This window comes from Molossus molossus, unplaced genomic scaffold (assembly GCF_014108415.1).
Source record: "Molossus molossus isolate mMolMol1 unplaced genomic scaffold, mMolMol1.p scaffold_m16_p_6, whole genome shotgun sequence".
Taxonomy (NCBI): Eukaryota; Metazoa; Chordata; class Mammalia; order Chiroptera; family Molossidae; genus Molossus; species Molossus molossus.
Window position 1 is genome coordinate 12,694,640 of NW_023425399.1, and position 27,082 is coordinate 12,721,721.

The 27,082-nt window shown below is 53.6% G+C and overlaps 1 protein-coding gene across 3 annotated transcripts; it reads right to left on the minus strand.

Moving 5' to 3' along the window:
- Positions 1–281: 281 nt before the first annotated feature.
- Positions 282–24,284, minus strand: HNF4A (hepatocyte nuclear factor 4 alpha). Of its 3 annotated transcripts, none has more exons than XM_036244666.1 (10): positions 24,116–24,284; positions 20,047–20,221; positions 18,834–18,928; positions 13,414–13,520; positions 12,570–12,725; positions 8,542–8,629; positions 7,522–7,677; positions 4,300–4,536; positions 1,426–1,578; positions 282–571 (listed from the first exon to the last, which is right to left on the minus strand). In XM_036244666.1, exons 1-10 carry the CDS (start codon positions 24,228–24,230, stop codon positions 429–431), a joined length of 1,425 nt encoding a protein of 474 aa, XP_036100559.1. In that variant the 5' UTR covers positions 24,231–24,284; the 3' UTR covers positions 282–428. The 3 variants fall into 3 exon arrangements, with proteins under 3 accessions (XP_036100559.1, XP_036100560.1, XP_036100558.1); XM_036244667.1 differs by having other exon boundaries at positions 423–571; positions 1,456–1,578; positions 24,116–24,230; XM_036244665.1 differs by having other exon boundaries at positions 429–571; positions 4,270–4,536; positions 24,116–24,230.
- Positions 24,285–27,082: the final 2,798 nt, after the last annotated feature.

Consider the following 27,082-nt stretch of genomic DNA (forward strand, 5'->3'; position numbering starts at 1 on the left):
CCAGCCTGGAAGGGCTCTCTGAGCCTGGGCACCATGAGAGACAGCGCTAGGGGAGAGGGAGAACCAGCCGAGGGCAGGGGAGCCGTGTGAGCAAGGTCCCGTGGCCCCCAGGCAGCAGCCTTTGCCGCGAAGTAGCTGCGGGTAGATATGAACGAAGCGGAAGGCAGTGGCTTCGGCAAGAGAAACGTCCGAGGCAGCGGGTTCTCCAGCTGGGGTCTCCCCACGTCAAAGACCCATCATCCAGAGCAGGGGTGAAGGGTGGCCAATGTGACGTGGCCCGCAGCCCAAGTTCCCAGGCCCTTGGCCCTTTTCATTACTGCTCTGGGACTAGCCCTGTTGTCACGGCTTCCTTCACTGTGACCAAGCGACCACCAGGGGCTCTCTGAGGGGCTGGGGGGCCAGCAGAGCCTCTGACCCCTCGCGGCTTGCTAGATGACTTCTTGCTTGGTGATAGTCAGCTGGGGGATGGCGGAAGGGGGCTTGACAATCGTGGCGATGGCTCCTGGCAGGAGCTTGTAGGGCTCAGACCCTGAGCCACCTGGCGGTGAGGGCTGCGGAGTCTCAGGGGTGGCTGGAGGGACAGAGAGACAGACAGGCTGCTCAGAATTCCGGCCCCTTAGGAGTAAAGGAAGAGCCCTGGGGAAGTTTCCCCCCTCCCAGGGGTTAGTTTCCTCTTCTATAAAGTGAGGGAATGAAACTAGATCATCTCTAAGGTCTCCTATGGCGCAATCCTTCTGAGTTCCAGATCATAGTCTTAAGTTCCAGGAGGTCTGGAAGGCTGTGGCTGGGCCAGGTCACAAGGTCAGAGCTTTTTCCCAGGTCCTAACCACTTCCATCTCCTCTACCATTTGATATGAAGATGCGAGTTTCTTCTCTCCAACCAGGGCCCAAGTCTGACTCTCCCCAGGACCATGGGACATGTGACAGGAATACCCATTCTTGGAGAGAAGGGGCAACAGTTGTTGAAACCCAAGGTTCTGGCTAACTGGCTTAAAAATACCATTTCTCTGATATTTAGGTAGAAGAGTAACAGAAACCAAATGACCTCACCCCCATAACAGGTTCAGAAAGTAACTTTGACCATGACCCACTTGGCTAACTTTATTCTATGGACAACTTTCCCAAGGAACAATCCCAATGAAAGGAAACCTCATTTCAGTGGACTACCTGATCCCAGTGAGGACATCCTCATCCAAGGGGCACCCTCATCTAGTGGAAGCCCTCATCCCAAGGACAGCTGCATTCAGTAGAGGTTGTTCTCACCTCACCGAATAACAGCCTTAACAAATGAACATCTCACCCCTCATCCCTCCCTGGAGCAGAGAATTGTTACATCCTGATTCCCATCTGCTAGACCCAACCTTCTCCTGGCTCCCCCTTAGGCCCCAACCTCTCCCCTTCCTGAGTAGAGCCCAAATTGCCCACCTGCCTGCCCCCTGGGTCGGGGCCACTCACACATCTGTCCGTTGCTGAGGTGAGCAGGCATCGTGTTGGCAACAATGACGTTGGTGCCCATGTGTTCCTGCATCAAGTGAGGGTGCAGGGGGTGATGGGCATGAGTTGCATCACTGGAGGAGCCTGCGGGTAGAGGGGGGAACTCAATGAAGAGGAAGAGTTTGGGATAAGGACCATGGGCCTTGAGACCCCACCTTCCTCAGGTGTGGCCATCAACCTGCCCGTCCATTATTGATGATGTCTATTAGGTTCCTTATCCTGGGTTAGCAAATTGGGGCTTACCATTTCCATCCATAGACTTTATGAGGGTATTGAGAGGACCCAACAAACCAAGAGAACAAAAGTGATTTAAAAGAAACAAGGAGCCCTGGCCGGTTTGGCTCAGTGGTTGGAGCGTCGGCCTGCGGTCCAGAGAGACCCGGGTTCGGTTCCCGCTAAGGGCATGTACCTCGGTTGCAGTTTGTCCCCGGCCCTGGTTGGTCATGCGGGTGGCAGCCCCTCGATGCATCCCTTCACATCGATGTTTCTCTCTCTCTTCCTCTCTCTCCCTCCCGCTCTATCTGAACAAAAAATGGAAAAATGTCCTCGGGTGAGGATTAAAAAAAAGAAAAAAAAAGAAACATAAAAAAAAAAAAAGAAAGAAACAAGGAGCCCTGGCCGGTTTGGCTCAGCGGTTGGAGCGTCGGCCTGCAGACCAGAGAGTCCCGGGTTCGGTTCCCGCTAAGGGCACGTACAAAAAAAAAAAAAAAAGATAAGAAAGAAAGAAAGAAGGAGCATTGAGATAATTTAAATATTATAATGAGTATTGGTTGCATGTTAATATAATGGATTTAATTAATGGCTCTCAAAGCTCCTTGGGATGGAAGTCCTTCAGCCATTTGGTCCCCACTCACCTTTCAGTCTCATCCCCACACCTCTCTTTCAGCCAAACTGACCTACTTATAGCATCTATGTGTTTCTCTGTACTTTCCTGTACTTTCCAATCTCAATGCTATTGCTCCTGGGTTGGCTCCACTAGAGATGCCTTCTCCACCTATCCATGTCTACAAGCCCAAATTCCATCTCAGGTATTTCTTCCTTTGGGAAGCCTCTTCCGATTCTCCCCACTCCAGTAAGAAGTAAACCTCTTCTTCCTTGGAAGGCCCTTAGTAATTAATTTATCTGTAACCCATCTTTTAGGAATAACCCCTCGTTCTTCTATGAGCATTACAATGAGTCCAAGCTTCCTCACTTAGATCTTGCTTCCTATCCTTCCAGATCACTTCATCGAGTACCATTACTGCAAAAATTCTTCAACCCTCCTGAGGCTGCCAACTCACTGACCCCCACTTTTCACTATCTATCACCCCATCTTTATTTCTCTTTTAGTCCAGCCAGGACTCCATAGCCCAGTATTATAATCCCTCCCTTGCATTCATCGTCAACTCCCTCATAGCTCCGTTTCAGAGTAAAACAATCTGAAAGGGTTGCCCACTTTTGTTATCCCCACTTCCCGTTCCCACTCACTCTGTAACACTTCCCAGCCTGGTTTCCTTTCCCACACCCTCTAACACTGCCCTTTTCACAGTCGCCAAGAGCCCCTGTTGCGAATGCAGTGAACACCTCCATCCCTCTCCTGCAGAATTTACCATTAAATGGCCCGTCCTCCTTAAAGCATGCTCTTCTCTTGGATTCCGGAACTTCCCTGGCTTTGCTCCTAGTTCCCTGGCTAGTCTTCCCCCAATCCCCTCCCATGGCACCTAATTGCTGGAATACCACGGAGTTGCCTTTCATCCTGAGCTTTGGGCTCGTGTTTGAACAACAGACTCAGACATCCACCTGCCTCCATGATGACTCAACTTGGATATCTAATAGTCGTCTCAAGCTTAACCGGAGTCCAAAATGGACCTCTTGGTCCCTCGCCACCACCACCTCCAGCCTCACTGTTTTTTCTGTCTTCCCATCTTGGTTCCACCAGCATTCCTGTTATTCACAGCAAAAACACAGGTTTTATCCTAGGCTCTTCCCTTCCCCCTCCCTCCCCACATCTGATCAGTCAGCAAGTCCTGTTCTCTTCCAAATAGATGCTCAAGTTTTTCTCTGTTTTAAAATTTCCAGTCATGCTTCAGGCCAAGCCTCTATCGCTCTTCCCCTGGAGACGATTACATTCTCAGGGGTCTCCTGTCTCCACTTTGCACCCCGCCCCCAACTCACTCTCTACCCGACAGTCAGAGCAGTTTGTTTAAAACACTAGTCTGATGTTCATTCTTTCATAATAGCCGCATGAGAATAAAATCCAAATTTCTGACCGTGGCCAATAAAACCATGTGCTTATCATTTGGTTTCTGCTGGATCTCCATCTTCATCTCATACAACTCTTGTCTCACCACTTAGCCTCCCTTGGCTTTTAAATGTCCTATTTCTTTTCATCCATCAGGTGTAAGCACAAAAGCCACCATTTCAGAGAAGTCTCCCTGGGTCACCCTATCAAAAGAGGTCCCTTTTCAGTTACGCTCTGTTGTTTTACCTGGTTATTTAAATATCTGTAGTTACCCTCTTTATTATACATTTTTGCCTGTTCCCACAGACCCCTTACACACACACACACACACACACACACAGAGGAGGACAGAGATCTTGTTCTCTGCTGAATCTCCAGTTCTTAGAACAGTGACTGGCACATGCTAGGGTCTCAGTGCTTCAATAAACGGACCATTGTCCCCATTTTCCTGGGAGGACAGCTTAAGGGATTGCCCAAAGCCACAGGGTGAGGAAGTGATGGAGCTCAGATGCAAGCCTGGATGTGCATGAGGCTTGTGTCTTGGAGAGGCCCACCTCTCAGCCCCTCCTGGGCCCCGCACGGACCTCCCAGCAGCATCTCCTGCAGCAGGTTGTCAATCTTGGCCATGCCGAAGAGCTTGACGAACTGGATCTGCTCGATCATCTGCCAGGTGATGCTCTGCAGGGTGGGCAGCAGCAGGAGCAGCTCGCCGAAGCGGCCTCGTGAGTCATACTGGCGGTCGTTGATGTAGTCCTCCAGGCTCACCTGCACTTGGGACCGCAGCCGCTTGATCTTTCCGGGGTCACTCAACCCCTTGGCATCTGCAGTGGGAGGAGGTGAGCAGGGAGGGCAGCAGGGCCCAGTTGGAACATCTGGGGAGGTCAGGACCCAGCCCTCTCCTGACTCACAGGGCCCTTACAGGGGGCCTAGTGGCCCAAGGTCACATAGGGAGCCCTCAGCAGTGCTAGGACAAGGATTCAGGGTCCTCAAGAGCTGGGGTACACTAGCACAAATTGTAGCTTCCTGGACTCAGGCAGAAAAGGGTTTCTCTCACATCTCCTAAGATGCAGGACTGGGAGAGGAGCGCGGGGGATGGAGGGTGGGACTTCAGGAACATACCTAAGAGGGCACTTGGCCACTTCCTCATTACACACGAGGAAACGGAGGAACAAAGCAGAGAGAGAACTTGGCTCGGGCCTCACGGCCACTTCTTGGCAGATCCGTGATGTGGACTTGGGGCTCCTGACTCCCGCTGAGTTCCCACTGTCCAGACCTCAGTACCGGCTGCTTCTGCTGCCTTTGAATAGCATCCCCGCTTCTCTGCTCCCTTGCCCGTGTCATCTTAGGGACTCAGCTTAGGTTTCACCTCCACCAGGAAATCTTCTCCACTCCACCCTCCTCAAGTCTGCCTTATGAGTGTCCATCGTGTCCCCAAATTTCTGTGGCTCTTCCACAACTACTGACCACACGGGAGACAGCTGTCTCTTCCCCTAGACCGTGAGCTCTGTGCAGGCAGGCAGGCATGTGTCTCATTTGTCGTTTTAAACCCAGCACCTAGCACCATGTGCAGTCAGTATTTGTTGAATAGGTAACTAGATGGAAGGACAGGTGGATGGATGAAAGGATAAATGAATGAAAAAAAAAATCAATGGATAAATTCTAGATCCTCAATCTCAAGAAAGGGGCTCAAGTAGTCCTCCAATAGATAATCTCAAACTTCATTTATTTCCCAAATTAAGTGGCAGAAAGAGAATTTCGCCCACACTTCCGGTCCAGGGCTCGCTCCCCTGAACCATGTTTGTGCACTATTTTATTCAGTCAACACCTTTTATTCAGGCATGAACACCTTCTACATGCCAGGTTATGGACCCTGACTCAGCATCTGTAACCCCGCACACTTTACTCTGTTTAGCCCTGTGTTGAGCACTGCAAGGGATACAGCCTGGGCCAGTCTCTCAAGGAAACTAGAACTAGACATCTTACCCTTTAAGAAATGGGGAATCGCGTGTGGTAAGAACATGGGCTCGAGAGCTGGATAGTCTGAAGTTCAAATCTGAGCTCTGCCATTTCCTGGTTGTGTGACCTTGGGCGAATTAATCAATCTCCCTGTGCCTCAGTATTCTAATCTGCAAAATGGGGATAATGATTCCTATCTCACAGGTACCAGGTTGCAAATAACAAGTGTGATGATCCACACAGAGCATTTAGAATGGTGTCCTAAAGAGCAGTCCCTGAGGGTGGTCATCTCCCTCTTCATTGCTCTCTTTACTAGAGGTGGTCTCCATGCTGGTGGTACCCAGCTCCGAGCCAGTGCCCGGCACACAGCAGGTCCTCTCTAACATGTAAGGGGAAAAGGAAGCAAGCAAGGCTTTGGGGGCTCAGGAATCTTGACATAAAATCAGGCTTTGCACAGATATAACTACAAATGCAGATGGAAGGTCAGTAGATGGCATCGGGAGGGGAGAGTCAAGGGCTGACGGATGGGTGGGGATGCAACACAGTGGTCCCGCTTATCTGAGGGAGACACAGCCCAAGGCCCCAGTGTGTGCCTGAAGCCACAAGGAGCAGCGGACCCTTTACGTGCTATGGTATAAACTACCTTTCCCCCTATACGTACATACCCATCGTGAAGTTTAATTTACAAATTAGGTACAGTAAGAGGTTGACAACTATAACTATAAAAACTTGAACAATTATAACAATACACTGAAGTAAAAGTTATGTGAATGTGGTCACTCTCCTTCTCTCTGAAAATATCTTATTAAACCATACTCGCCTGTTCACTTAAAGGAAGCACTTCATGGCTTCTCCTAGGAATGTCCAAATTGCCAGCATCCCTACTCTTGCAAGCACTTTGGGGCCTTTACGAAGTAAAATAAGGCCACTGGAACTCCAGGACTACAGTCCCGGGAAAGTCGATCTGATAATCAAGCTGGCTTCTAAGTGAATAGCAGGTGGACACAGCATATGCAGAGTGAGTGAGCCGGAAAAGGGTGCACGATTTCATCACGCTACTCAGAAGGTCGCGCAATTGTAAACTTACAAAATTGTTTATTTCTGAAAGTTCCCATTGAATGTTTTCTGACCACAGATGACCACAGGTAACTAAAACCACCAAAGGCAAACTGCAGATAAGGGGACTACTGTGTGTTCATCCTGCTAAGCGAAGGGTTAGAAAATGCTCCTCACAGTTGGTAGGACAAGAAATAAAGGCCTAAGCAGCCAGCAAACGTTATAAAGGTGGTCAGTAGAGACACTAAAATAGCCAGGAAATCGATGAAGAGGATGGGGGAGAAAAGAGGGGACTGGTGACGGAGGAAATTGAAATCCTCCAACAGTCTAGGAAGAAAAGTACAATCTAAAAAAGATAAAGCAAGCAAGAGCAGGCCTAGCATGTTACTTAGAGCTTGAGTTAACGTCCAGAAGAAACAATTAGAAGAATCAGAAATGGCTCCCTCTGCGGAGTAAGCTTTAGCAGGAAAAGTGAGGTGGGAAGGACTGTTTGCATGTTAAGTATATGCAGGTATTATTTTGAGGAAAAGATAAAAAGAAGGAAAGGAAGGAAGATAAGAGGTAAGGAGAGGGAGGGAAGGAGCGAAGAAGGAAAAGGAAAGAAAAACCCCAGGCCTCTGGAGTCAGTGTGCCCTGTTGGAACCTTGATTTTCCTCGTCTGTGAAATGGAGCTAAGAAAACACCCTCTCCCTGTTGTGCTCAAGAGATGAGGCTGTGAACTCGGGGTACGTAACCCAGCAGGAGAAGTCTGACAGGGTCTGGAGCATGGGGGTGGTGGGAGGTGCCAGCTGTACCTGGGTCAAAGAAGATGATGGCTTTGAGGCAGGCGTACTCGTTGTCGTCGACCTGCAGCTCCTGGAAGGGCAGCACCAGCTCGTCGAGGATGCGCATGGACACCCGGCTCATCTCCGCCAGCTCCGGGCAGTGCCGGGGGATGATGTAGTCATTACCTGGATGAATTGGGAAGGAAAGGGGATGGGGATGCCACCTTGAGTGTCCCCCTTACCCCTAGCTTTGGACAGGCCCTGTCCTTTGCAGTTGCAATGCAGCTTGTACTCATGGGAGGGGCACCCCTTGGGGACTGTCATGCCCATTTCACAGATGAGGTAGTTAAGACCCAGATTAAAGGAATGAGTTGCTTGAAGTCATTGAACTGGGCCTGGAGCCTGGCTTTCTAGGACCCTCTCACATTACCCGAGTTCCATTCTCCACGACCCACAAGACTGATGACATTTCAGGGCCACCTGGGAGGCACCAAAGCATCCAGGTTAAGGGCCCAGATTCTGGAACAAGATTGCTCAGGTTGAATCCCAGTTCTACCACTAACTAGCTGGATATATTAGGATAAATTACTTCCTGGGCCTCAGTTATTTCCATCTGTAAAATGGGGATAAACAATAGAGCTCACCTCATAGAGCTGTTGTATTGAGTGAGTGGATATTTGTAAAGTACTCAGACTGGGACCTGGCCTGCAGTGTGAGCTATATGAGCATTAACACAACAGACATGCCATGAAGGCGTAGGTGACAGGCTGGGTGTGGGCAGTCTCTTGCCTCTACTCCAGAAAGCACATCAGAACACACGAGTCACTCCAGGGACAACCCTGAGTGTGCCTGAACGTTAACGCTGAGGAACTTTAATTCCTCGCGTCCGTTATTTCCTTGTATCTGAAGGGAGTATTCAATCGAGAACAGGGCTACTTCCGATCTGTCTCCCTCGGCCGGCACACCACCAGGAACATCCCCCGTGCCCAGGTGGGGTTCACGCTGGACGTGCCCTCCACAGAGCCCTGGCTGGGCGGGCCGCCTCCTCACCTAGCAACAGCACGTCCTTGAACACCATGGATCGCTTGGTGGCCCCGAGCAGCAGGTGCTCGCCGGCGTGGGCTCTGAGCAGGGCCACCTGGAAGAGAGAAGGGGCGCCGTCTGGTGTCTGCACCCCTGCGAAGGCTGCTCCTGGCCAACTCACTGACCCCTGCGCAAGTCAGCTGCGTGCTTCCCTTGCCTTTGCCTGCCTGAACTATGAAATGGGCAGCAGCAGCCCGGCTGGAGCGGCTCAGCTGGTTGAGCACCATCCTCTGCACTGAGGGGTTGCCAGGCTGATCCCAAGTCAGGGCAGTGTAGAAGGCAGCCAATGTTCTCTTTCACTCTGATGTCTCTCTTCCTTCCTCTCCCTAAGCATGTCTTTGGGTGAGGATTAAAAATAAATAAAATGGGCGTCAGAAAACTGCTGCCTTCTGCCCATAACTGATCAAACTGGGGACCAGAAAAGATTCAGCAGGAACCCAGAGGGGACAGAACATGTGCTCAGAGCAGGCGGAGCAAACGCTGACTCTGACCTTGAACTCTGTCCTGGGGCAAGCTGTCCCCTCTCTGGGCCTGGTTTATGTGTCTGGTGAAACTGTGACAACATTCTGGGTGTGTGTGTTTTTAATTAGAGGCTCAACGGCTTTCATTAGACTCCAAAGAGCATCGACTACCCCAAAAGTTCTAAAACCGTGGGACCCCAATTTCTACCTAGGAACAACGATGAAAGATTATGAAGAGCGTTTCATAAACATGCAGATGCTCAGGCCCTACTATCAGAGATTCTGATTTGGGGAGGGGGGAGGGCCCAAGGGTCTGTATTAAATAAGCTCCCCAGCTGGTCCTGCTGCGCAGTGGTGCTTGGGAAACCACTGCTCCAGGTCTCCAGGGCACCTGCCCACTCGACGCTGCAGGGTTCCAGGATTCGGGGAGCGAGCCACAAGAATGTGGACATGGATGTCGGTCCCCCCTAAGGCAAAGGCATGAGCGCTGGCCCTTGGAAGGGGATGAGTTCGACAGACCCCTTCTGCAGAGAGGACAAGGCTGCCGTGGAAGACTCGAGTCCGAGCAGGAGCCCAGCCAGCTCACAGGAGGACATCGCCTGCCCTCTCGGAACCGCGTGCGTTGGAGCTCCCGTGGGAACCGAAGGGTGGGCTAGAAACAGCGGTAGCAGGCTGGCAGCCCCGCGGGGCGTGTCTGCAGGCCTGGGCGGGGAGCTTCGAGGTTCCTCAGTAGGCTAAATTATGAAGTCAAAATGCTTTCGTTCGCTCATTTATTTGATTGCTCATTCTTTCGGTCACCAAATGTTAGGTGCCTACTAAGTGACAGACACTTTTTAGACAGTGGAACGCAGTGGTGAACAGAAAGGAAAGGGGGGTGAGAGGAGGGAAAGAGAGAAGTGAGGAAGAAGAGAAGAGGGGAGCGAGGGAGGGAGGGAGAGAAGGAAGGTGAGGGTGGTGTGATAGAGAGTATGGGGCAGAGTGACCGCATAAATGGGGAGGTCAGAAAAGGCCTATCTGCCCTGGCTGGTTTGGCTCAGCGGTTAGAGTGTCGGCCTGTGGACCAGAGAGACCCGGGTTCGGTTCCAGCTAAGGGCACGTTACCTCAGTTGCATTTTGTCCCCGGCCCCTGTTTGGGTCATGTGGGTGGCAGCCAGTCGATGTGTCCCTTTCACATCGATGTTTCTCTCTCTCTCTCTTCCTCTCTCCCTCTCGCTCTATCTGAAGATGAATGCAAAAAGTGTCCTCGGGTGAGAAAGAAAGAAAGAAAGAAAGAAAGAAAGAAAGAAAGAAAGAGAGAGAGAGAGAGAGAGAGAGAGAGAGAGAGAGAGAGAGAAAGAGAGAAAGAGAGAAAGAGAGAAAGAGAGAAAGAGAGAAAGAGAGAAAGAAAGAAAGAAAGAAAGAAAGAAAGAAAGAAAGAAAGAAAGAAAGAAAAAGGCCTATCTGAGGAGTTGAAAGTGTTCTAAGGCACATAGTAAACCTTCAGTAAATATCTGTTTGAACGAAGGAAGGAAGAAATGGGTGAATGAACGAATAAGCAAACTAGTAAACTTCCTCTCCAGGTCTAGCCCCCTGTCCTTACCTAGTCTGTTCCTTTGTGGTTCAGCCTTGTGAGGACGACAGGAAAAGAGGGGAAATGGTCAACAAAAGGTACAAGGACACTTTCTGTGATCAGGACACTTTCTGTGTCCCGGACAGGCACACTTATTATCGCGCGCTCCCCGCCCCGCACACAGCGCCGTGCAGGGGCTGGGCACGTGCCCAGTGCTCTCACACTGAGGGACCTGGCATCGGATCCCAGCTCTGCAGCTGCCTTGCCCTGTGACCTGGGGCAAATCTCTTTCCCTCTCCAGGCCTCTGTCTCCTTGTCCGATGCTACCCAGCCTTCTAGGTTTCAATGGACTTATCAATCCCGAGCAAAACAGGCAGCAAACGAACTTGGAAGGTGATTCCTGGGTTCCTGGGCCTATTGATTTGGGGTGTCCCTGGGAAGGCAATGACCCAAGTATGCTTCCTCCTCCTCCACCCCGCCCCCATCTTGAGCAAGATGGGCTCCTCATACACTGTGAATGGGGAGCTGGGAACCCTCATGGTCCGGGTCCAGCCCCCTGACATGGCAGCTGTTCTAGGGGTGAGCAGGCGGGGGGTGTTAATGATTGTCCTGTGTTATTGGCCACCCATCACTGCTCTCTGAGAATGCTCTGAGCCCCAGCCAGGGAGGTTTGGGTGGGAAATCGAGGTTAACAATTGTTCAGCTTAGGGGTACCTTGTTGCCCTGCTGAGCCCCTGGGAAGGAACAGGAGGGATTAAACATTAATGGAGACTCTCCAGCAGAGGGGACCAGGGCCAGAACACGAGGAGCAGGTCCCTGCCCTGTCCTCCCTCCCAAGGCAGGAGGGATCCATGTGAGGGGCCTGCCCAGTGTGAGGCCGAGGACCAGCCAAGCCAGTGTTCGCACAGCGTGTCCCGCTGTGGCACACTAGTGGGTGTTCCAGGGGAGTCTGGGTGTCGAAGGAGTTCTAGAAGCCCCGAGTCCATCCACAAAGTTCAACAGGTGCCTACCTGCGGGACTTCTCAGAAACTTGAGCAGACTGACAGGCATGGGCAGTCTTTTGTGCAAATGTGCAGAACAGAGAAGCAAATGCAGCAGGAGCTGACATCTCAGCCCTGTCCACTGGCGACCCGGAGCCTCCCTCAGAGCCGAGAAGGTGACCACCCCAGCTCTCCTTTCCCAGACAGGGAAATGTCTGCAGAGGCCGAAAGGGCCCCCAAGCAAGAAACTCATTTGTCCTCAGACCCCCCCCCCCCCCCACACACACACACATAGTCCCTTGTACCCCTTGGAACATTTTGGTGTGCCAAAGAATGCACTTTGGGAAATAAAATGCTGAGTTATATCATCTCGGTGGGATACAAGGAGGAACCTGACGTCGGGGAGGCCAGCTGCGGCTGGGGCACTGCGTAGGTGCCCATTACGTGATTTACACTTTCACACGGTGATGGCCTCAACCCTCCCAACAACTTCCTGAAGCAGGTATTATAATTTCCACTTTCCAGATGAGAAAACTGAGATTCAGAGACAGGAAGTCATCTGTCCAAGGTCACACAGTGAACCAGTCTTAAAACAAAGGCTCAAGCCCAAATCTCCTGATCCCTGGCCTTGGGCCCCTGTCAGTATCGCCCTGGGAGAGGGCCCCAATGCAGTGGTACAGTGGATAGAAGCCTGGACTTTGGACCTTACCTGCCTGGTTCTAATCCCATCTTTGAGGGATACTAGCTGTGTGACCTTGAACAAGTTACTCAACCTCTCTGTGCCCTGATTTCCTCACCTATAAGATGGAATTAATAGCACTACCTCATAGGGTTTGGGAGGGATTAAATGAGTTAATATTTGCAAAGTGATTTAAACCACCCCAGGACACATGAGCACTAGGTGTTTTGTTAAAGAAAATCAAACCAGTCCAAGGTGATATCGCAGGCGGGCCAGCAGGGCCCCCGGCCCTGCGCTCCCGCCGCCCACCGTCCCGTCTGCCTCACCTGGTCGTCCAGCGGGAGCTCGCAGAAGGCCGGGATGTACTTGGCCCACTCCACGAGCACCAGCAGCTGCTCCTTCATGGACTCGCACACGTCGGCAATGCTGGCGATCTTCTTGGCCCGAATGTCTCCGTTGATCCCAGAGACAGGGGAGGTGATCTGGGGGGAGAGGAAGGAAAAGGCTGGGAATGCCGAGGCCTGCCCCGCCCTCTCTGACCCCTGCACAGAGCCCCCTCCTCAGACAGTTTCCCTGTCTAGAAACGAGGGGGATGGACTGTGGGTGCCTTCCCAGCTCTGGAGGAAGCTCAGGGTAAAACCGACAGAAGGAAGGATGCCGAAGAGGCAGATATGAGGGCGGAGGGCTCCCTCTGGGCCTTCATCTGCTGCCGACCCGCCTCCTGTTCCACCAGCTCCTTAGAATCCCAAGGAAACCCTCAGCCCTCGGGGAGAAGCAGGGCAAATACCCCCATCCTCATCTGATAGATGAAGAAACCACAGCCCAGAGAGGTGCTGTGACTTGCCCAAGGTCAACAGCAAGAGGCTGGCTGAGTCCGTTTGCTCCTCTGTCCACTGGCTCACTGCTCTGTTCTCGGGTCGAAGCTGACTCGGGCCCTCAGTGAAAGCAGAACTGCTTGGCCTGCGCGGTGCGGGCAGCAGGATGAACTAGGGTGTCCCCTCAGGGTTTGTCCTTGCTACCGAACTGGCTGTGACACTGGACTCAGCTTCCCTTCTGTGATATCTGAGGGTCCTTCTAGCTGCTGCCCCAGGACTTGGCTGGAGAGGACGGGGTGGAGGTGAGACTCCTCTTCAGCGTGTGGGGGTCCCAGGTGGGTGGTCACACCAGTACCTGCTGGGACAGGACCTCGGCCTGCAGGAGCGCATTGATGGAGGGCAGACTGCTGTCCTCGTAGCTTGACCTGCGAGTGCTGATCCGGTCCCGCTCATTTTGGACGGCTGTGAGGACAGCAGAGAGAGGTGAGGGGGGGCAGGGATGTGGTGGAGGGGAGGGTTGTCGCATGACTGAGGAGTGGGTGAGGTGCAAGGGGTGAGAATTCAACCCAGACAAAGACTCTGCAGGGCTGTCCTACGCAGTTGGAGACATAGTTGGATGCGGGACTAGGAGCAGGGCGCCCAGGGGGAAGAGCCCAGATCAGTTAGTGGGAAGGAGGGGAGATGGATTCTAACCCAGCTCGCGGAGGAACTTCCCAAGTGCCAGAATTGTCCCCAACACAATGTGGTGACTGCAGGAGTGATCCGCCCATCACTGGGGGCATTCAAGACAATGATTATTCGGCAGAGGGCTTAAGATGCATCTTGAGCACTGAAGAGGGGATTGGCCCAAAATGTAAGATGGACCCTCTGCAGCCGTGGCCCAGTCCCTTGGGCTCTGAGAAGCCTCCCTGTGCAGTGAGGCTGGGCTGCAGGTGGAAGGAGGGAGGACAAGGTGGGAGGAGACCCGTTCTGTCCGGCATTGCCACTCATTCTCCGTGTGCCGACAGGAGTCACCTTCTCTCTCTGGGCCTCAGCTGATGCATTTATCAGCTTTTGCTTCCCAGATCTGCTCCTCTGCTGCCCTTCCCGTCTCAGGAACAGGCGGGCTATTCTCCCTCTTCCAGCCCGGGGGCTCTTTCTCTCACATGCCACCTGGACTCACACCCCACACACTGCCAGTCATCTTTCCAGAGTCGACCCTCAGCTCCCACTGTCCGGGAGTAGTCCAGGCCCTCCTCACTGGTCCTTGGCTTCTGGCCTGGCCCTTACACTCTGTATACCTCAGGTCACATCCCTCCGGTGCTCACAACTAGTCACATCTCCCCCGCTCACTCGGAGCGAAGTCTCAGCTCCTCCCTGTGGCCCTTTCTCTCTGATCTTCGCTCACTGTCCCCAACCTGTCCCCACTGCTCCTCTGACCCCCCTGCTGCCGCTGTTCCCTCTGGCCGGAAGCCCCCACCCCGGCCTCGCGGCATCTCATGGCACCCCTATCCCCGTGCAAATGTGGCCGTCCCAGCGGTGCTGGCCTCTCTGACCGCCCGTCTGCTCTGGGGTCCCTCGGCACATCCCACCCCGCTTTACTCGACCTCTGGGCACCTCCTGCGATTTCTAGGGCCGGGTCTTTACTCCCGGCCGCTCTAGGAGGAGAGCTCAGAGAGAACGTCCTGCCTCTTGCTCGCTGCTGTGGCCCGGCGACTAGACCAGAGCCCGGCACACAGTAGGTGCTCAATAAATACTTGTCCAGTGAAGGACAGGAGGTGCGGGAGGAGACCGGCCCTCATTCTCGGGAGCGCCCTTGGCCCTGCTTCTCAGCGAAGACCGACACCCCACTGTGCCACTGTCTCTGGGTTTCACACGTGGCCGAAATCAGGGGGCGGGAGCCAGACGTCTGAACCGCCGGGTGTCAGAGGGATGAACTAGAAGCCCCAGGACAAGAAACCTCTGGGGACCCACCCCGCACAGGGCCAGCTCCCGGAACCGCTCCCCAGCCTGGACCCTGCCGCACCCCTCCCGCGAGGTGCCCGCACCCCTCCCGCGAGGCCCCGCACCCCTCCCACGGGGCACACGCACCCCTCCCGCGAAGCCCCGCACCCCTCCTACGGGGCACACGCACCCCTCCCGCGGGGCACATGCACCCCTCCCGCGAGGCCCCGCACCCCTCCTACGGGGCACACGCACCCCTCCCGCGAGGCCCCGCACCGCACACTGAATAAAGGGCTGCTGTCAGCAGCTGCGCGGGCTCCTCAAGGTTAGGCCGCCGGCCTTATCAGTGCCCGGCGTGGGCTCAGTCACCACAGTCACGGAATGATGTTTTCCAAATGTTTGCTCAGTATTAGCAGGGTCGGGGACCCAACGTAACTTCTATTGAATATTAACCAGCTCGGGCAGAGGCGGAGGGTGCGCTTGCCTTCCAGAGAGCCCCTGGATGGGGGCGTGTAGGGAGCTGGGCTGGGGTTCCCAAAGGGCCCACCACCAACCCACACCTCCTGCACCCCTGGCCCTGCTTCCTGGTCTGAGTTTCCAATGCCAGGAGCCCGACATGTGTCCTCTGTCCACCAGCTGAGGCCCAGGTAAGTGTCGGGTTATAGCAAGGAATTCTTGCCCTGCTGACAGGCCCACCGACCTGCGGGTTTCTCCCCAGAGTCTTTGGCACTTCAGGGAACCCCTCTGGCCATCATGGACTGTCCTCTGCCAAGGCTCACAGGTCTGTGACATGGGGGCTCTTCCCTGGGGTCAAGCGGAGCTTTGGGGAACCTGGAACCGAGATGATTCCCGTGCTGGCCCCTCCCAGTGTCAACGCTGGGAGCTTGGTGTCTGCCCAGCTCTGGGAGCCTGAGTTCTCATCCTGGCTCCACCCTTGAGCCAGTCATGTCCCTTCTCTGGCCTCAGTTTCCCCATCTGTAAAGTGGGGGAGGGGTAGATTCGACAGCCCCGTGGACTCCTGGCTGGTCTGTACTTCCTGTTTGCAGCCCATGCCTTCCTGTCCTCAGGGACTACATTTTTAAAAAATGTATGTCAGGCGTGCAACATTATAATTTAATATCTGTATACTCTGCAAAGTGATCACCTCAAAAATCAGTGACTGTTCACCACCATACAACTGACCCTTCAGGGACTATTTTTAGGTTTAAATGCCCGAATCAGGAAAGACCATCAGGGAAGAAAAATAAAAACTTGCCCCAACTCTTCTGATCCCTGTGGCTTCCAAGACTCTGCCTTGGCTTTGGGAACGTCTTAGCAGACTGAGGAGGGTGCTGGGACAAGACTGAGGTAGAACTAGTCATAGCCTTGCTTCCCAAAGCTTGACCACAGTGGCAACTTGGCTACCCTGGCCTATTCTCAAAGCAACCAAGTGACTTGTGCACATGTCACACTCTTAATCCAGGTGTGCAAATAAGCACCAACATTTACTGCCCCACACTGACTTGCCATCCGCCAGTTCTCCTGTCCTCCTGGCTGGGACCCTCCCTTCCCCGAGCCAAGAAGCAAAGGCTGTTTTTGAGGCTAAGCGAAGGCAGAACAGCCTACTGCTCTTACTGCCCTCCTGGGAACCAGGACATGGGCCGTGCCCGTGGCAGCTTAGAGGAAGGGCAGGGAGCAAGCACCCAGCTCCCAGGGGCTGTGGTGAGGCTCAAAGCCTGGGCGGGGTCTTCCCAACCCCCTCACTTTATAGAGTCCAGAAGGGGCAGAAACTCCCGGCGTGACACGTGTGCAAATGACTCTGGATGCTCAACAAGAGACATGTACAAAGGCTGATCACAGCCGGACCAGGCCACATACAGCGTGGGGGCTGCCAGCCCTCTCCCACCTGCCTGTCACAGGCGTGAAATTTTCACACGGGAGATTCATTCTCTTGAAGCTAAAATCTTGGCTGTGGGGTAATAGAATCACTGACTATTAGTAGTGCCAGGCCCTTAGACTACAGGTCTGAGGGAGGCCCTCAGTCTTCCTCTTACCACCAGCCATTCATACATATAGGGGTGGGCAAAAGTCGGGTTACAGTTGTGAGTATGAGAAACGGTTTATTGTATTATTATTTATTAATTATTGTATTATTCATTCTTATTACTATTAGCCTGCTTTTGCCCATCCCTGTATATCACATTCCCATTTGTAGCATTTCTCATTCCACAGAGTGGTTCCCGTCTGGGGGGTGAGAGTGTGGGAGGCAGGCTCAGCCCCACTGGACACGGGGCAGGGAGACCCGGGGAGCAGTCACCCTTTGAAAGAGCCGTTTCCCCACTTGGAGAACCTCTGAGGTCTGGGCGCTAGAACCGTGCTGAGAGCAGGAAGGGCCACTCCGTTAAGGTCGCGGGCCCAGGTCTGCCAACAGGACTCATGAGCTCAAACCAAGGCCCTATTAAGATGAGACACAAGAGACATTTTCTAGGGAGGGAGCAGAGAAGACAAAGAGGCAGAGACAGGAGAGGGGAGGCTGCCAGGCTGACTTCCTCTCGTTAGGCTTAGCAGGCTGGGCCCCACTTCCGGGGGGGGTGGGGGGAGCAGGAGTTGTACAGGACTAGACCAAGGGTTTGGCTGGGGTGCCACCTCTGCGGGCTACAAGTGAAGGCCGGGGCTAGTCCCAGAGCTGGGAAATGGGAGTTGAGGGGAGAAAAAAAAGGAAGAGATTTGAAAATGAAAAGTTACTTTTAGAAGCAGTTAAAAGATGTTTGCTTCCAAGGTTGGGCTGAAAAAGTTGTACATGTTCCTGAGGTCTGGAGGGCATAAAGTAGGCAGCATGGAGGTGTTGTCCAAACAGCCATGAACTTGAGTTTGAAGCCCTGGGTTTAAACCCCAGGCCTTGCATTGACCCGCCGTGGGGCCTTAGGCAAGGTGCTGAACCATTCCGGGCCTCCGTTCCCTTGTCCATGAACAGAGGGAGTAATAATAGTGCCAGCCACGTAGCGTTGTCACAAGAATGAAAGGGAGCCCTGGCCAGTTTGGCTCAGCGGTTAGAGCGTCGGCCTGCGGTCCGGAGAGACCTGGGTTCGGTTCCCGCTAAGGGCACGTACTTTGGTTGCAGTTTGTCCCCGGCCCTGGTTGGTCGTGCGGGTGGCAGCCACTCGATGTGTCCCTTCACGTCGATGTTTCTCTCTCTCTCTCCTTCCTCTCTCTCCCTCCCACTCTATCTGTACAAAAAATGGAAAAATATCCTCGGGTGAGGATAAAAAAAAAAAATCTAAAAAAAAGAATGAAAGGGAAAAGCCCAGCCCAGCGATTGGTGTCTGCTGGTATCAGGAGGCCTGGAAAGACCCTAATCAATACACTCCGGTCTTCCCTTTCTCCGCCACCCAGGACAAGTCAAGCGCCTGGTTCCCATTCCCTAGAATGTGAACACTTTGACTCACCTGATGTTCAAGAATGACAACTAGGAGCTAAGGCACTTGTCCCTGGGCCAGGAACACTCCTATTTGCTGAGTCTGAGTGGTACAGTGACATTTATAAGATCACTCTCTACACCTTCCTTAATGTTTGAAATAGTGTATAAAGGAAAATACCCGACTTGGCTGCCTCATGGCGGTGAAGGCAGGCAGGGGTGGCGGTGGCTGGGAACCCGAGTAGCCAAGAGTGGGAGCTTATCTCTTTGACTAGTTTCTCAAGACCAAGCCAAACCCCTCCCTGTGGTCAGATTTCTAGGCCCTTCCTTCTCTCCGCCATTAGGCAGTCACCCTGGGCCTGTCACTGAGTCATAAAGTTGTGGCTGCCGTTGTAAATGACTGTGGGGAGCTGGGGTGCGGGTGGGGCGGCCGTGGCAGGGCGAGGGCGGAGGCTCACCTTCCTTCTTCATGCCAGCCCGGAAGCACTTCTTGAGCCTGCAGTAGCGGCACTGGTTCCTCTTGTCTTTGTCCACCACGCACTGCCGACTGAACCTGGGGAGGGCTTTGGAAGGTTGGATGGAGAAGAGACAGCCCTCCTGCTCCCAGGATTGAACTAGAACCCTGGCCATCTGGTTGACCTCCAGTCTCTGCTCTAATCTTTCATCCCAGGACTCCTCATGTTAACCACGAGGAAAGTCTCTATGGAGTCCACCCTGTCTTATTAAATGTAGGGAAACTGAGGCTCGGAGAGGCAACATGTGGACCTAGATCACTCAGCCTGGTGGTAGAGCCAGGTTGGGAACCCCAGCGTCTTGAGTATCAAAGCACCGCTATTTCTACCACATCCTAGAAAAGCTCAGAGCCCAGAGCCGACTCCTGCTTATAGTTAAGGGTCAATACTTGGTCCACAGAAGCCACTCTCTGGGGGGCGACAGCAGTCGATTCAGTGCCCCACAGCAGTTATGGGTGGGGCCCTGGGTATCACCCTGGGCTCTGCCACTGATTCAAGCTGGGTGGCCTTGGGCAAGTTACAAGCCCTTCTCCAAGCCACAGCTTCCTCCTCTATAAAATGGAAACAATAATAGTAACCACCTCAGTGGGGCGTTGACGGGGAAAATAATACATGGATGGAGCTTAGCCCAGTATCCATACATGGCAAATGCTCATAACCGATGGCTATTATTTTATTACTATTGTCACTCAGAATGGCAGATGCTTTTAAAGGAGGGATCTCCAAGGCCTTAGGAAGCCCTTGGGGTAAGTGGACAGGCCTGTAACCAATCTCCTATTTGCCCAAGGAAAAGCACCATATCGGGGGATGAGCCCCATCCTCCCAGGCTTCAGAGGAGGCCTGATCCTAAGCCCCCTGGATCCTTATTTGCTAAATGGGGAACATAACAATGGGCATGTAGGACTTAGTATGGTGCCTGAATATAGTAACTTCCCAGCAAAGGGCAGCCAATAGCTTTATTGATCAGTGGATCCGTTTCCTAGAATGGTTGTCCCCATCTGAATCCACAAAGCCTAAGAAACCAGAGGAGGCTTGAAGACCGGGAAGGGCAGATGCCTCTGGGACCTAGCCAGGGAGAGGACAGACCCTGGGGAACATTAGCCCAAGTGTGCCCACTTCCCAGCTAGAGAAATCGAGACCCCAAGCAGGGGCTCCGCACCTGCAGGAGTACATGTGGTTTTTTCTCACGCTCCTTCGGAAGAAGCCCTTGCAGCCGTCACAGCTCGAGGCCCCGTAGTGTTTGCCTGTGGCCCGGTCTCCACAGATGGCACACAGGGCACTGACTCCCAGGGTGTTGGTCGCGTTGAGGTTAGCACCTTCTGATGGGGATGTATCTGCATGAGAAGGAAAAAGAGTGAGGACTCAGGAGGGTCAGAAAGTCACCTCCCAGAGGCCCTGTTCTTCTGGGGGTTTGGATTTACCAACCAATATGAGTGTTCTGGGCTCTCCCCAGGGATTCGAGCCGGAATGCATGCTGTTCCCATTCCCTCAGGGACCTCGGACGAGCCCTTGGCCTTCTGGGATCCCTGGTTAGCATCTCTGACTTAGAGATAGTTGTGACAGCGACTTCATGAAGTCGTTGGTAAGGGTCTGCTTCTCCCGCAGTGGAGACTGCTGGCCCCTCTTTCTCTGGGAAATAGCGCAAGCTTGACCACCCCTCAGATGCATCCCACCCTTCCAGACCCTGACTGACTGGGCACAGGGGGCTATGGAAGGTACTCCAGCCTCTGCCCAGAACCAGGTCCTGCTCCTCATTTCTCAATGAGTGACCAGAAGTGGGTGGGTCTCAGCTTAATGCCCAGGGGCCCTGCCAACTCTCCCAGGAAATGAAAAAACATGCACCAAGGACAGTGGCTCATTTGCCCTCCTGGGAGGACCATGACAAGGAAGTGTGTACCTTCTCAAACACCTCTTGTCCCAGAGGCAGAAGCTACTGCATCTCTATACATGTGAGGAGGGGCATAAGGGGCAGGTGGCAAAGATCTTGGACTGGGTGCCGGGGATCCTGGATGCCGGTGCTGATGCTGCCACTAACTCGCCTGTGACTTTGGGCAAGTTTTTTCCTTGTTTCAATTTCCCCTGGGCCTCAGTTTCCCTAACTGTAAAGGGGGCAGTTCTATGGGTCGAGTGGTTTTCAATTTTTTTTAAATGTCAGTAGCTGAACCCTCTTCTTATAAACAAATCTTCCACCAAGGACAGGCCTCTTGGAGAAGATGATAAACACTATGTCCCATCTCCCCTGAAAAATGCATGTATGTGCACAACACACACAGTCATCACACACGTGTTCTCACAAAAACCCCGACTCCGACCCCGAATTCCCAGGGAACATCCAGGTAAGAACCGGAGGGAGGCACGGCGTTGTGTCAGGAGCACAAAGTCTGGAGCCTTCTGCCGAGTCTGCACCCCACTTGCCCCCTTCTTAGCGGTGTGACCTTGGCTGAATTCCTTCACTCTGGTCTTGGTCTCCTCACTTGTAAAATAGGAGGAAAACACCCGAGGGCTGTTAACAGAAGCACTAGGTGCTTGGCACATAAGCAGCACTAGTTGGCATTTGTGAAGCGCAAACTTTTCTGCAGAAGAAAACTCTTCGAGCAGAAGACCTCCAGCCTCCGTGCGCGGGCACTCCACTGCACTTCATCCTGCTGTCGCCTGGCTGAACATCACTAGGCTCCCGAGGGTGCCCAGGAGTGCGGCCCCCTCCACTTGGTGAATTATTCCTGGAGATGGGGATAATTGTTAAGCCATGCTGGTGCCCTTTTTCCCTCAGCCTCGCCTCCCCAGACCCCCAGGAAGAGCTGAGCCCACAATTCCTGGCCATTCAGGTCGAGGCTGGGGGAAGGGGTGCCCACATCCTGAGCAGGATGGGTTGGGTGCTGCCAAGTATATCGCCTCACCCCTGGAGTCAGCCGATCGGCCTTATTCTCCAGGTGAGAACTCCGAGGCTCAGAGAGGACAGGTGGCTTGCCCAGGGCCACCACACTGCTGCTAAGTGGAGGGGCCAGACGGATGGTCCAGGTGTGCTGATGACTCTGGCAATGGCTGCCCTCGTTGGGGTATCTGCTGGGGCCTCTGAAACAAAGACACCTTGCTGCTGCTGATTCTGAATCCGAGATGGGGAATAGATGGGGCACTCTCCTTGGCCCTTTGATATATACCAAACATAACCCCAACTCTCAGACCACTTCACACTCCAGCAAAGAACATAAACCCTTCTTACAGGTGTTCAGAGCTCCCGAGATGACTCATGCGGGGCCAGGACCAGGTCCCACTGCTGAGTTCTTAGGCTCCTTATCTTGTTTCATCTTCTGGTTAGCTCGTGGGGGAAGGTGTCATTATTTATTCCCATCTTATGAATGAGGAAACGGGTTCCAAAGGGAAGGGATCTATGGTCCAATTTGAAGAATTGGAGTCCCGGTCTTCCAGGTCCCAGAACAGGAGGCTGCCCTGGTTTCCGGACACCCAACCCAGGGGCTTGGCCTCTACCTGGGAGCAAGGATTCCTGGGAGCGGGAGGCATGAGCTCTGGAGGGTAGATGGCGCCAGCTCCAGGGAGCAGCCTGGGCTGGGCGGTGGCCAGGAGTGTGACAGCACACATTGTCCCCGTGGGGTCACACAGCACCCCACCTAGTGCTCAGCTCCTTGTTTACCATTTCCTGCCTGTTTTTCCCTCAGTTCCTCACATGACCCTTGGACACTCCGAAAGCCAGCCAGCAAGCAGGCTTGGGGTGATCAAGCCCATTTTGTAGAAGAGGCCAGGAGAGGGGAGGTGACATGCCCAAGGTCACACCGTGAATGGACGGCAGGGACAGGTGAGCAGTTGGTGAGATCGACCATGGACAGTGCCCAATGACCACAGGCAGGGTGTCACCTTTTTCTGGCTGAGCCAAACTGACCACCAGCATTAGAGGCCTTGGCTGAAGCCACAGCGCCAGGGCAGGAAGGCAGGTGGCAGGCTGACCTCAGCTGGCTGCCCCCCACCTCTCCTCTGAGGCTGGCCTGCCACCAGTTAGGGACCTTGCTCTCCAGAAATGTCCTGACTTCCAAGCCTCTTTCCTTCCCCCACCTCCTTGTGGAAAAGAACCCCACCCCCACCCCTTCAGATGGGCTCTTGGTGATGTACAAACCTGGGGAGACATATACAAGCAACAACATCTGCCCCAGGATGAACGGACATGTTGCTGATGAGAATCTCATTTGGCGAATGGCAATGTCAGCATACTGCACACCATGCCTGCATAGTTGTGCCCACCAGACAGCACCAGCCCCCAGGGCAAGGATGTGCACGCGTACACAAGCAGGCACACATAGCGCATGGGTCAGAATGCCCCTGCAGGAGATGTGTGCCAGGAAACACGGGGAACACAAACAAATCCACAGCCACAGTACATGTGCGCAAACATCCACAGACACGTACACACACCGCCACTTAAATACACAAGCAAGACAAACACAGGCACCTCTAGAAACACCAACCAACAGAGACCCACTCAGTGAACTAACATAAATGAAAATGGCCACAGAACAGGTGCACACAAGCAAATGAGCACAAACATGCAAATGGTTCCCGCAGGCACACGGTTGCCAACCCAGTACACCACCCATCCACCCTCTTACAGGGAAACTCCTGCGTGTGCATCACACCAAGAGGAGGCCACCATCTCTCTCACACACACACACACACACACACACACACACACACACGCACCTCTGACTGGTGTCTCCTTTAGCAAAACCCCCCTGAGAACCCCATCTTCTTTCAGTGGGGCATTCACCCCGGGAAAGTCTCAGAGATGCCTGACACACAGCTGTGCCTCCATCCACCACCTCCAGGGACTGCATGTATCTCTCCATCCCCTTGGACCTAGGCCCAAGGGATTCAAGAAGGGTCCACGTTGGAACCAATTACTAGAGCTGGATGCCAAGAGGGGGCTCACCATCATGTCCCCCGCTCCCAGTGACATGCTGAGCAGGAATAGCTTTGAGGTACCAGGGACCGGAAGGACCTGGCAGGAGCTCCTGAGGCCTATTTTTGCTGGAGATCGGCTCCTGCAAGCCTTCCCTGCCCCAGAATGCCTCTGGTCACTGTACCTGGGCAGGTGTCCTTCACCTGGCGACACCTGTGCTGGTCTATTGGCCCAACCTGGCCAGTGTCTATCCTTCTCCTCCAGACCAAAGCTGGGTGACAGAGACCCGCTCCCATACCTGGGCACACCTGCCTCCACCTACCATTGCCCATTGTCAACACCTGCACATTCTCAAACTCCAGGGTGGTGTAGGCTGGGTCCAGCGCAGCACTGTAGTCAGCCATTTCCATGTCGACGAGGGTTTTGGAGAGGCGCATCCTCCCCTCTCCACACCTCAGTCACTCGCCCTGCCCAGGATGCCCACCCGGAAGGCTCCAGGCCGAGTTGGCCCCCGCCCTTCACCCTCCCCCTGCCTCCTCCCAGGTGCACTCTGTCTTCCTGCCTTTCACACTGTCCTCTGGGAGGATCTCCTGGGAGTCTTGGCCTAGCCTCTGGGAAGGGGTGGAGGCTCTGCCGGGGAGGAGTGGGGGTTAATGGTTAATCGGCTCCCCCACTGGTGGACAGTCTGGGCGGGGCCCCAGGGATTTGGCTGTTTGTTGGTTTCTGGCTGACACCGGGGTGCTAATACAACTGGTGGGGCCTGAACTCACCAATATTCAGTTATTGATTCTGCAAGATGGAGGGGCTGGCTCATCCGCACTCATCTGACCCCTGACTCAGCCACCCTCCAGTCATTGTCACTCAAGTCAGGCATTCTAACTGATTTGCTGGGACACCGAGAGCTCACCACCAGGGCGCCCTAATTCAATGACTTCCCAAATCATTGACTTCTACCCTCGGTGCTCTTACAGAGATAAAGCTGCCTCATGGCTCATGAATTAAAACCTAAATCCCAGGCCCCAGATACCAGCCTTCTGGAGCCTCGTCCTGGGAGTTCCCTCCTAGTGTCCCACCTCCCTTGGGAGCAGAATGGATGGGAAGTTTGGTAGAGCCGGGCTCACCTCTGGCTCCACTCCGCTACTCCCTATGAGCCCTCTGTGGCCACTGCCAGCCCCAAAGCCCCCAGCTGCTCAGGCCCAGGCAGACCTCATCTCCCACTTCCCTGTCACATCCTCCTGTTGCCCCCTCCCCCCGAGACCAGGCGGAGTCCAGGCTTGCCACCCCACGGACCTGGATTTACATTCAGGCGCCTACCACCTACTAATCGTGACTTTGGGTAAATGATTCTCCTCTGTGTGCATTTTTTAGAGGAGGAAACTGAGGCGCAGTCAACCTCAAGGGTGGTCTGGGTGCTAAATGAGATGCATCAGTAAAGCACCAAACGGTGCCTAGCAAGCGCCCCTCTCTTCTGCTCCCCAACCCCCCTTTCCTGTCTCCCTCCATTCTCTCCACCCCTCTCCTCCCTTTGGAGTGGGCATCACGGGAATGCCACCCGAGCCGCTGCACAGAGCCCCACACTTGGGTCCTGGGCTTGGTTTAATGCTCTGCTGTTGCTGAAATTCTTAAGAATTTCTAAACTCGGGGGCTCTGCCTTTCATCTTGGGCCCTGAACATGGTGCAGCGGGTCCTGCCTGCCTTGAGCTTGTGGCTCATCCGTTTCCCCTCTCGCCTCCAGGCCTCGTTGCCCTCCCCACGGACACTTCCAAGGGCTCCCGATCTAGCCGGGGAGGTAAGGTCGCAAGGCGGAAGGTAGACATCACTGGGCAGAGGTAGAAGGGCCAAAGCGTGGTGGCCTGGGAGCCTGTCCCCTGCCCGCTGGAAGGACCAAGGCGGCGGGATTTGGGACCAGCGTGAGCAAGTGTGGGTGAGCAGTGAGAGAGTGAATCAACGAGTGGTGGGTGAATTAATGAGTGGCTGAATTAAAAGTGAGTGAATTAGAGACAGGGTGAATCAGTGTGTGAATGAGTGAATTAACGAGTAAGTGGGTGGGTGAATTAATGAGTAGGCAAGCCAGTGGAAGGGGCGTGTGTTTGAGGGGCGTGTGGAGGTGCCCCCCATGTATTCTTTCAGTTATTAAAAGCCCTTTCTCTGCCTGCATAGCTTTGTCCTCCCCACTCCATCTTCCCCGGAGAGCTGAGATAACTGGGGTGGGGGCGGGGGGAGCAATTGTTTGGCAGGAGAAGAGAGGATAGATTTGTCGTCAAGAGACCTGGGCTTAGGAATTAGCTCTGTCACAATTCAGATAACTTTGTTTAAGTCACATCTCTCTCAGGGTCTCAGTTTCCATATCTGTAAAATGGGGAGCAGACCCTGGCTCATGTGTTTAGATCAGGACAAGACCCCAAGGGAGGGAGGGAGAGTGCCCCCCCACAACCCACACTTTGAGATCCCATAAGGGCCTGAATGTGAAGGCTTTGACCCCGGTGGGTCCCTCCCATGTCCCACCCAGGGACCTCTGATCCTGACTCCAGTGGCCTTGAGGGATAAGCACAGAGGAGAAGGAGGGCAGCTGGGGGTGCCTCCAAGGGCTGACCCCCGGTCCTGCCACCTGTCTGGTACCTATGACAGGCTACACAAGCTACTCTTCTCATAATCTAGCAACACATGGCCACACATACTGCATCTTGCGATTCGAAGAGGCACATTCCACATTTCCAAATGGACTGTGATCGTTGGCATGTCAGAGTTTAATTGGTAACAAAAATAACAATCTTTCAATCTCTATAGATGACGTCTTAGATTGAATTCAGTAAGGTCTATGATCAACTACCGTGAGTCATGTCATGCCACATACGTGATCCATTCATTACATACAAGAACTACTGGGTGGACAGCCACACAGGACAAGTTGCTAAGTATACAAACCATGACCTACATGCTCTACCAAATGTACAACATGTATTACCCACTGTTTATGAAGCACATTCCAGAAACCTTTTCATACCCCATCCATGTCCCACCCATCATAATCTACCCCAAAAGTAAATCTACCTCCCTGGCCAGTTTGGCTCAGTGGCTAGAGTGTAAGCCCACGGACCAGAGAATCCTGGGTTCGGTTCCCACTAAGGGCACGTACCTCGGTTGCAGTTTGTCCCTGGCCCAGTTGGGGTCGTGTGGGTGGCAGCCACTTGATATGTCTCTCTCATATCGATGTTTCTCTCTCTCTCTTCCCCCCTCTCTCCTTCCTGCTCTATCTGAAGATAATTGCAAAAATGTCCTCAGGTGAGGA